Genomic DNA, 11172 nt, shown 5'->3' with positions numbered 1-11172 from the left:
ATTTGTTTATTTTTTTCTTTGGACTATACAACTCAACGACAAAAATTCTATAGTAAAATATTTATAAGGTAGGGGATGGCGGACAGGATCATGGTTTCTGGGGCAGACCGGAAGACATGACTATGTCAAGACCAGCATATAAAATCACGGCCAGCAGACCCGGAAGTGACATCGCTGCAGAATACGCAGCCGCGTTTGCTGTGTCTTACCTGGTTTTCAAAGAAAAGGGTATTAAAGATATAGAATGCTTATTTCAAATTTCCATGTTTATTCCGTTTGATCAATTAATATGTCCGTTTTTTTAATTTCTGTTAAATAGACCCAGAATTTGCTACTAAATTGTTGACTCATGCTAAACAGTTATACGACTTTGCGGTTCACCATAAAGCCAGATACAGCGACAGTGTAAATCAGGCAGCCGCTTATTACAGGTAATATCAACATACTGATACAATAAACATGAGCAGCAGCTTACAAACTGTAATATATATCAACCTACTGATACAATTATATAACATGAGCAGCCACTTAAAAACATGAAATATTAACGTATACTGATACAATTAACATAGGCAGCTTAAAACATGTAAAATCAACCTACTGATATAATTGACAAGACCAGTCGCTTTAAACGTGTAATATCAATCTACTGATACAACTGATATAAGCATCCGCTTCAAACATGTAATATACCAGCCTGATAAAATAAAAACACGAGTAAAAAAACTTATAATTCTTAATGCAGTATAACTGCAGCTGTTATTTTAAGAGAGTATAAAAATGCATTTGAGTAGTGTTCGAATGGTTTCCTTTAGATCAGATAAATATGAAGATGAATTAACGTGGGGCGCCGCCTGGTTGTATCGAGTTACAAATGACACTAAGTACCTAACGTGGGCTGAGCAGTTTTATATCACAGGACCGGATTGGGGACAGTCTTGGGACGACAAATATTCCGGAAATATGGTAAACCAAGGACTAATATAGTAAACTCTTCATCTCTGGACGTTAACAATTTACAACAAGAGAGGGAATATGTCATCATGTGAACGAATATTTAAATTTAATGTCAATTTCAGAATAATATACGTTTTACTAGTGTATTTTTAAAATAGGAATAGACTGTTCCGACGAAATGAGTTAATGTGTACAATATTCTGTTACAAGTTTCTTGTTTTGGCATCATTTAGTTGTCAAACATTCTGTTAAAGTAAACAAACATTTTCTTTAGATCCTTCTCTATAATATGACTGGAAAAGACATTTACAAGAACGACATCGAGGCAACATTTAACGATTGGATGCCGGGCGGCAGTATCCCGTACAGTCCTAAGGGAATGGCCTTCCGGTCCCAGTGGGGTGCACTCAGATACGCTTGTATGTTTAACGCATTTTTTCATCATTCTAGAATGATTAAGACGGTTTTTAAAAAATGTTGCCCGCTTCGGGTAACATTTCTCGTATATTTTGCGTTTCTCCGCTTTAAACGTGGTATCCGTTCATCAACTACAATTTATGGAATTGTCATTAAATAAGAATTATGGTGTGTCTTTTTTTTATATAGCAAACATGGCTTTCATGGCCTTGTTAGCTGCGGATGTTGGAATTCGCCCAGACGAATACCGTCATTGGGCGAGGACACAGATAGGGTATGCCCTCGGTGACAGTGGTCGGAGTTTTGTTGTTGGGTTTGGAACTAACCCTCCTAAAAGACCCCATCATAGGTCTAGGTGAGTAGCATTCAACAATTCAGTTTCAGTCGCAAGTATCCCTTCGAAAAGAGGTTATCTAAAAATCAAGTCTGAGTCTTTCCACACATTTTATTTTTAAAATAAACTTTGTTTTTAAAGAAGTCATAACAGAAAGTTTATTTTTAATAAAATTGTGGAAAGGCAGCAGCATTCGACATCAAACTCAATGCAAATGACGTCACTTCCGTTTCGAACAGAATACAACTCACCCACAGACGACCACACACAGGATTTCGTTACTATATCCCCTCCGTTGGGAGGGAATAATAGTTAAAATATATGTACTTCCGCGCCATTATGAATGCCAAAAAATACAGTGAATCAAATCTGTAGTATTTGCGCACCAGATTCATTAGAATTAAAAAACAAGTTTAATATGCAAACAAAGAGTTGTAAAGTGTATGTGGCAACGCACTTTGAAAAAATTACGCAATTGAAAAATTTTTTCAAAGTGCGTTAAAATTGTGACAAAATCAACGCACTTTGAAATTTTTTTTCAAAGTGCGTTAAATTTGGGACCAACTCAACGCACTTTGAAAAAATTTTTCAAACTCCGTTAAGAGTCTACATCAATATATTTTACCAAGGAGACACTTAACGCGCTTTGAAAAAAAAATTAAATCATATTTTAGTAATGGAAAGATTTATTTGTTATTTATCTTTCAAAAAATTTATGAATTGATTAACTCACGTCGAAAAAAGGAGAAGACGGGTATAAGATCCCTCAGTCCAAATCTTTATCTTTTGAATACATAGGTGTCGGTAACAAACGGGGGAGGGGAGCAATAAACCCAAAAAGGTTTAGCTGCATTTTCAATGCTTATACGATATATATATATCTTTCCAGAATAAGTGGGGGGGCTAAGCCCCTCCTCCCCTGGCCCATTGCCCGGTCTCGATGTCTATGCTATACTCAAAACATTTATATAATTATGTATTTACCTAACTGGTATGACGTTGAAAACTTTCAATATTAAATGAGTTAATTAAAACAGATGAAAACTAGAAATATTGAAGTACAGTAAAACGTATGAGAGAGAAAGAATTTTCATAGTTTTGAACAATCAAATTGCCCCCTTTTTATTATGATAAATGCTAAGTTGCTTTAAGCTGTCCACTGTTAGTGCCCCCTTGACACCTTTACATAAACTTATCAAAGACTAGAATTTAAAGAAAAGAAAGAAACGAATTAATGATCTTAAACAATCGTCACTCTTTTTTTTTTCAAGACCCTTTTCCCTTTTATTTTATCAAAACCTCAAATATTTAAAACGCCAGCTTCTCAGGTCGTGAAGTGACTTCATCATAAAAAAGTTATCCATCCAGGATCTGTTATTTATCAACCGATTATTTGTAAGAATATTGATCAATCTACATTTTTTTTCAAAGTGCGTCAATATGGTCGATATCAACGCACTTTGAAAAAAAAATAATTTTTTCAAAGTGCGTTATAGCTTGGTCCCAAATTTAACGCACTTTGAAAAAAATTTTCAAAGTGCGTAATTTTTCAAAGTGCGTTGTAACAAGTGTACCTATTCTGTGAATAATATTAATTATATCTAGTTCTGTACTTCATAAATTTAACATGTATATATGGCACGCCAAATTCACAAAAATGAGCTAAACCTAGTTTCACAATTGATAAACTAGGTTTTTCGACAGTAAACTATAGTTTACAAATCGTAAACTATAGTTAACAATTTGTTAACTATAGTTTTCATCTGTAAAACTATTTATCGGTTCTTAACTATAGTTTACGAATGCTAATCTAAGTTTACCTGTCTGTAATAAAACGCTAACAATACATTTTGTTGATAAACATAGATTCACGTCTGTTAACTATAATTTACGATCGTTAACTATTTAGTTAAGAGTTGTAAATCATAGTTTACAAATCGTGAAACTGTATTTATCAGATAATCTATGTTTTGCGATCGCAAATGATTGTTTATGTGAATTTGGTGTGCTAAACATAGTTTCAAAATTGATAAACTAGGTTTATCGACTGTAAACTATAGTTTACAATTCGTTAACTATACTTTTCATCTGTAAAACTACATTTAACGGTTGTTAACTATAGTTTACGAATGCTAATCTAAGTTTATCTGTCTGTAATAAAACGTTAACAATAAATTTTGTTGATAAACATCTATTAGATTCACGTCTGTAAACTACACTTTACGATCGTTAACTATAGTTAAGAGTTGTAAACCATAGTTTACAAATCGTGAAACTGTATTTATCAGATAATCTATGTTTTGCAATCGCAAATGATAGTTTTCGGTGTTAAGTATAGTTTACGGTTGTGAAACATAGATTATCGCGTTAACTATGGTTTACAGATGTAAAATATAGATTAACGTTGTTAACTATAGTTAACAGTCCGTAAACTATACATCATGTAGTTTACAACCGATAAACCTAGTTTATCGATTGTGAGACTATGATTAGCTCAATTTTGTGAATTTGGCGTGCCATATGTATATATATTATCTTATCCTAAATTTTTACATTGATAGGGACGCGTTTTATTTTTTTACGATTTCAATAAGGTTTATAGATGGCGCCTAATTTTCATCTATAATGCGTAAAATAAAAAAAGCTCATGTATATAATACAACCAATTAAGTGTTATCTGTTGTTATAATTCCTTTTCAGTTCCTGTCCGAGTCGCCCCTCTCCATGTTCCTTCGCTGACCAACAGCAGCCTGGTCCTAACCCCCACACTTTGTACGGGGCCCTTGTGGGCGGGCCTAACGGGAACGACCAGTATACAGACGACAGGAAGGATTACGTCAGTAACGAAGTCGCGTGTGATTACAATGCAGGTTTCCAGAGCGCAGTGGCAGGTGCAGTCTTTTTATTCCCAAATCAGTATTTGTCGTGTTTTGAATGATGGGAAAATAGGATTATTTACCGCGTACTTAATGTATTTGTAAATGAGAAATTTTGACATATGATTGTTAACAGATTATAACATATTTAATATATCAGTCATATTTTTGTTCTTTTATTTTTCAGGACTGAAGCATCTGAAGTTATAGATTGTAAAATTTTAATATGTATTTTATAAAAGTATACTAGATAATAAATGTTGAACTTAATGCATTTATATGTTGAAATGGTCAATGTATATTTTTCAATACAATACTCTAAAACTAATTCAAAGTCTTGTTAGATATGACTTGTTTTTATTAAATAACAACATATTATTATATATTTCCCTTCTATTTTACCAAAATCTATATGTTGAAACAGGCCATCCAGATCCAGAATTTTTTTTTTCCAAGGGGGGGGGGGGATGTCCTCCTCTTCATTCAAAAAGAAATCCAACTCAGTATTTTGTTGAAAAGAAAAATGAAATTTAAAAGAAATACTCTCCCAAAATCCTGTTTCGTTGGGTTGTGGGTTGACTTTTCACTTCTAATGCTTCATACCTATATTACTTTTCATACCAACTTAACACAGGTGCGCGTTTTCTAGAGGGGTCCAAGGTCCATTTTTACTTGGTTTAACATATCAATTTAGTAACTATGATTTTAGTACCTAAATTCCAGGGAGGGGGATACGACCCCCCCCCCCGGATCCCACTCTAGATCCGCGCATGTTGAAGCAAGTTTTATTTTGTGACCTACTCTAGGCTTATGATATACCGGTAGTTGTTGTGCGAGGGGATGCGTGACATTGAAAAACCATCCCCCTTCATTTCGAGTCCTTTTGGGTTCCTGTAGTTTGTTTTGAATCATTTGGGGTTCTTTTGCATCCTTTTGAGTAAACCGACCCTCCGCGCACGCCAATCGGCAATCCTCGGCTGACTCCGCTTCGCTCCATTCGTTATGTGCGAGGTACGAATCATCCGAGGAACTCCGAGTGCGCGCGCGCTCTTCCCATGTTTTTCCGGTTTATCAAATCATTGTGTCCGAAGATCTATCGGTAACTATATGTAAGTTACACCTTAAATTAGAATAGACAAATAATTTGTGATCAATTTATCTAGAGATAGATTTTTTAAAAATAATATAAGGCGAAATCTTGTTGGATTTGTAAGCCGGGTCGTTATGTGATGAGGACTGGTGATCCTTTTCGCTCCAAAGAATCGGGGGGGGGGGGGGGGAATTAGGCGAGCCATATAGCATATCGGAAATTTCATAGTCGTACGATTTACCTAAACATTTAAACTTTGTAAAGCATTGTCAAAATGACAATATCTATATTTTAAACATTGCGGTTATCGTTACAGTATCTTTTAACATGTGATCCTTTTCATATTGCGTGTGAATTGTTCTATCAAATATGTTTTCAGAGTTTGGGAGATGTACGCTTCAGTCTACCTTTCCTTTTAACTGTTTTTGCACACAGTACAGCCATATCTTGCTGGTCTACCCATAATTGTTTATATTTCAATCGTGTAAAGTAGTCTTGAACTGAATGCATTAAAATGTTATATATACATAATATGTATCTTGAAAACTTTTTTATTAAAGGAAATATATTAATTGACCGTAAATGAATTCATCATCTTATTTATTCATTTTTTTTAGTGAAAAAATATATTTATCTTTAAAGAATTGTGATTCGAACACTCTCGACAAATAATTGTGTGCTACAACACCGCCGGTATGACCACTGAGACACTGAGTCGCACATACATTGCCCTTTAAATATCAAACAGTTCTATATGTATAGCAAACGCACAATTGGACTTCGAGTTTTCGAGAATATGTTCCGAAATTTACGTAGGTAAACTAACTTTTTTATATAGAGTGGGTCTTCGTACCATATTTTTGAAAATGGTGAGAGATACATCCTTCCATACCCTTTCAATATTTCTTTACAAAAAATATTACGAAGACCCACTCTGTAAAAAAGACAGTTTTAACATTCCATTTCTATCATTTTTACGGTTACTAAAGCGGTTTACCATTTTGGTGGGTTAATTACAATCAATCTGCAAGTCATTTGATTCGGGGTTTATCTTTACTGTATGCATATGGTTATAAATATTTCCTAAATTTAACAAAAAGTGGAATTTGCAAGAATTTTTTTACCTGGCCTTGCGTAGGCATATGACTCACCTTATCCCCCCCCCTCCCCCGATCCTTTGTAGACATTTTTAAAATATATTCTGTTTTTGTATTGTTACAGCGTTTTCACCACTTGCTTCGCAGCACACGTTTTTAATAATCTGTTGAAGTTGATCAGGTCGGCAGCTGTCTGAGGTTGCTTGAAGAACTCAGAAGCAATTGAACTACTAAATATTTTATGTGATAAAACAGGACTTCACATACAAGTACATGTAAGCTTCAATATTTTATGATAAATCGCTGTTTTTGATGACGATAAAAGAAATTTTTCATATAAATGCCAATTGGCAGCATATTAAGATTTTGTCCATTTAGTGTTCAGAATCAGTTCTACGTTTAAGACAATATTAAAATGTCTTTTGGCTTTATAGAAGATGGCGAGTAGAAAAGCTGTAATTCGCTGTAAAACCTGGCCTCCAGAGAGAAAGAAAGAGGTTTCGTTAGACAAAGATTCCAACATGACTGATGCAATAAGGGAAACTCTGAAGGCTATAGATTTAGAAGATTTTATCATCAGTGATGAATCCATAAAAACCATTCAGCTGGTTGCTGAACTGCCCCAACAAATGCCAACTGTTCTTGAAGGCGCTGGTGCCCAAATGAGACCAACAAGATGCCAAGAATCACTGGACGCTATTGGTGGAAGACCAGTAGTGGATTATTTAGGCCGTCGGTGGTTAATTTTCATCCGAAAAGAGGGCAAAGATCAAGCAACAGATTATTTAGTTTCATTTAATTAGAATAATTTTGGCATGATCTGTCAAATTCGTTTTAAACACAAATACTCGCAAGAACTTTTAAAATATTTGCTTTTAGGCTAGGTGCTTTGCCACTATTTGCACTGAACAGTCTTCTGATCACCTCACACCTGCTTTGTCCATCTGCAATTTCTTATTTTTGAATTTCTTTCAAGAACCTTTAGGCCAAAAGTTGTCAAAATCCATCATAACTGGATAAAGGATTTTTTCTTTAATGAAAGGCCAATTTTAATCCATTTTCTTTAAACAGATAACCAGCAAAAAAAAAAAAAAAAAAAAAAACACTGTAGAGCCGTTAAAATTAAAAATGATTTAAGTCTCTGCTATAACAATGTTTAATTGACCACCGTCATCACGCATCCATCTCTGCTGGGGTTTTCTTTTTTTATAATTCTTTATTTTTGTTTTACACATTCTGTTATTTAATACAATAAATGATTAATAACAAATACAGAAGGTGTAATTTTTTCATTTTAGAAAGAGAGAGAGAGAGAGGAGGGAGGAAGAAGAGAGGAGAGAAAGATAGGGAGGGGGAGAAGAGAGAGAGGAGTGCATGCATTCACAATATTTATATCGATCTAAATATTCACTGAAATAAAAGCTTCCAGTAGTTCCAGCAGGTATCAAACATATCCTTTTCACCATTTTTGTATGCAATATATTTTTGAGTTTCATAAAATGTATTCATAAGCGATATCGCAGCAGGTACATTAAGTGTTTTCCCTGTGCACCTCATTGTGTAGATATAATATTTAAGCCATAGAATGAGATTATTTTGTATCTTTTTCCTTTTATCTAAGAATCCAAAAATGAAATTATATTTTGTTACCGATATCTGAAGATTTGTTTTATTTTCAAGGTAATTTTCAAATTCTCTTAAAAAATCTTGTACATGATCACACTCCCAAAGCAAATGTTCAATTGTTTCTTCTTTCACTTGACAGAAGGTACAGTTTTTGTTATCTATGATTTTGATTTTGAATAAATATGAGTTTGAGGCCAAAATTTTGTTTAAAATTCGATACTGGAACCATTGCAGTTTGCAGTTGTTTGTAACTTTAAAAGGCAATTTAATAAAATCAATTTCCATTCTTTGTCGTTCAGTTCAAATATTTCATTCCACTTTCTTTTACCAGTAGGTTCTGTGCTATTTTGGTTGAGAAGATTATAAAAATTGCCTTGATTTTTTGCATTCTAAAAGGGTATTTATATTTGACAAAACCAGAGGGTTTTGTGACTTAGTGACATTTCCATCAAAATTCGCTTTCTTCATCCATGCTTTAAGAGCACTTATAATACTCCTGTACTCTAAAAAATTAATTTTAACTTGTGGATATATATCACAAACAGATTCATAAGTCAAGAAAACTCCCTCTTCATTTATAACATCATTAAGGTGTCGGATATTGGCATCAAACATGGATTTATTGAAAAATACTTTCCCCCCAACAAGGATGTTGGGATTATAAAAAAGTGGAGCATTTGATGTAACTGCAGTTGGGTTTTGTTTATGATGTAGCTCAATCCATGAGTCAAATACATCAACCCAAAATTTGGTTTTTAGTGATTTTTTGACATTTTTAATATATTCAATACCACATGTTGTAACTTTATTTATATCTAACATTGGTATAAAATCATGTAGATCTCTATTTGACAGTAGGAGTTTTCACATCCAAAATAATTTTAAGGAAGATGTAAAAGCCTTTACATTTATCATCTTTAATCCCCCATCTTCATATGTTTTAACAATTACATCCTTTTTTATTCTATGTTGAGAGTGGTTCCACAGGAAGGAAAAGAATACTTTATCCAACTCTTTATAAAAATTGTCATCTGGGTTTGGAATTGCCATAAAAATATGGTTTAATAAAGGCAGAACCAAAGTTTTGATAACAGTTATTTTTCTTATTGGTGTTAAGTACAGCTCCGTGTAAAAATCATGCAGAGGGTGATTCATGGGGGGTTTCAGAATTTCTTCAAACTTTGCATGTTGGTAGAGTATGCTAAGATACTCCAAAAAAAATTATAATTTTTTTTTAATTCTGCCATTGGTATCCATGGCAACCGATAAACTGTTTTGGGCAAAAAATGGCTGAAATTTCCTCTAAAAACAGGCAAAAATACCAATAATGAAGATTAAATGAAAAGAAAACTAAACAATAAAACAAATTTATGTTTATTTCTTATTAATATATAGCATAAGTAGTTACTATCCATATCTAGTCAAAATATTTTCATGACCAGTAATGTGTTCTAATTTTAAGCTAAAAAGGGGAGATAATCTTAGTCCCCAATAGGGTTAAGGGGTTAAGGGCTAAGGGGGGGTTAGGGTTAAGGTTAGGGTTGGGGGGGGGTCCAGGTTTGTTATTTGTCTTTCAGTAAAAAAAAAATCCAGTTTGAACTGCATGGCTTAGGCTAGACTGTCTAGACTGTGAATGAAAAATGTGACGTCATAATGACATTCTTGAAATGTTTTTTTGCACACGGCCCCAAAGTATTATACCTGTATAGTTTAGCATAAACAAAACGTAGTACCAACGTACCAATGTAAACATAGTGTAAACACCATATTTAGGGTTATATACTGACCCACCTAGCCCAGGGTTAGGGTTAGGGGTTAGGGATAGGGATAAGGGTTAGGGATAAGGGTTAGGGTTAGTTAGGGCTAGGGGGTTAGGGTAAGGGGGGGCTAGGGTTAAGGGGATTAGGGTTAGGGTCAGGGGCTAGGGTTAGGGTTAGTTAGGGTTAGTTAGGGCTAGGGGGTTAGGGTTAGTTAGGGCTAGGGGGTTAGGGTTAGGGTTAGTTAGGGTTAGTTAGGGCTAGGGGGTTAGGGATAGGGTTAGATAGGGTTAGGGTTAAGGGGCTAGGGTTAGGGTTAGTTAGGGCTAGGGGGTTAGGGTTAGGGTTAGTTAGGGCTAGGGGGTTAGGGTTAGGGCTCAACCAATCAAAACTGATCACGTGATTTCTTTCAGCCAATCAGAATCCTCCCCTATCTAGAAGGTTTATACTACTGACGTCATAATGGATCTAGCACCAAAAAGTAAGTGTAAAGTTATTTACTAGATCTTGACCTTAACTAAAATCAGGCAAAAATTGAATACTATGTGTTACAGTTACCATGGCAACATGTCTTAAAGTTAGAAAAATGGTATTTTACAACGACAAGAACAACAGAGCTATTCTGGGTCATATACATAAAGAAGCATCTTCTGGTAATGTAAATTCAAGATTGTTCAAATCATTACCCCTAAGGTGGGGGGATGTTTGGCCACATCAAGGAGATCAAAGAAATATATAAGGAATATTTTTAAAATCTTTTATTCTAAGAACAGCTAATTAAAGGTATAATTAGTCATATTAATATAGATGCATTCCTAGGTAGCGTAGATTCAAGTTTATTTAAATCACGACCCCTGGGAGTAGGGTGAGGTAACAATGAGCAATCAAAGTTTTATATAAGGATATACAGGGGAAAAATAAGTCTTTTTCTCGGGAACGGTAAATCCGTGATTTAACATATTTGCATGTATATAGAAACATCGGTCATATGGTGTATGCTGCGTGGATTGAAATTTGT

General features: G+C 34.4%; 2 protein-coding genes across 2 annotated transcripts; both read left to right on the top strand.

Annotated features, from left to right (window-relative positions):
• Nucleotides 1-68: 68 nt before the first annotated feature.
• On the top strand, nt 69-4794 carry LOC134240369 (endoglucanase G-like; the record flags this gene model as incomplete). The annotated part of the gene is made up of 7 exons (XM_062722460.1): nt 69-228; nt 320-431; nt 816-966; nt 1232-1376; nt 1564-1729; nt 4409-4599; nt 4772-4794. Coding segments are annotated over 7 exons (948 nt in total), but the record flags the coding sequence as incomplete, so codon positions are not given.
• Nucleotides 4795-6905: 2111 nt separating this feature from the next.
• LOC134240370 (uncharacterized) lies at nt 6906-8039 on the top strand. The gene is made up of 2 exons (XM_062722461.1): nt 6906-7046; nt 7206-8039. The coding sequence occupies exon 2, from the start codon at nt 7209-7211 to the stop codon at nt 7572-7574; it is 366 nt and encodes a 121-aa protein (XP_062578445.1). The 5' UTR covers nt 6906-7046; nt 7206-7208; the 3' UTR covers nt 7575-8039.
• The last annotated feature ends 3133 nt before the right edge of the window (nt 8040-11172 follow it).

The sequence above is a fragment of the Saccostrea cucullata genome, unplaced genomic scaffold (genome assembly GCF_032062105.1).
Source record: "Saccostrea cucullata isolate Sc308-1 unplaced genomic scaffold, CSIRO_AGI_Scuc_v1 ctg16818, whole genome shotgun sequence".
NCBI lineage: Eukaryota > Metazoa > Mollusca > Bivalvia > Ostreida > Ostreidae > Saccostrea > Saccostrea cuccullata.
Note: the sequence above shows the minus strand (reverse complement) of the source record. Positions and strands in the feature narration are given on the sequence as shown.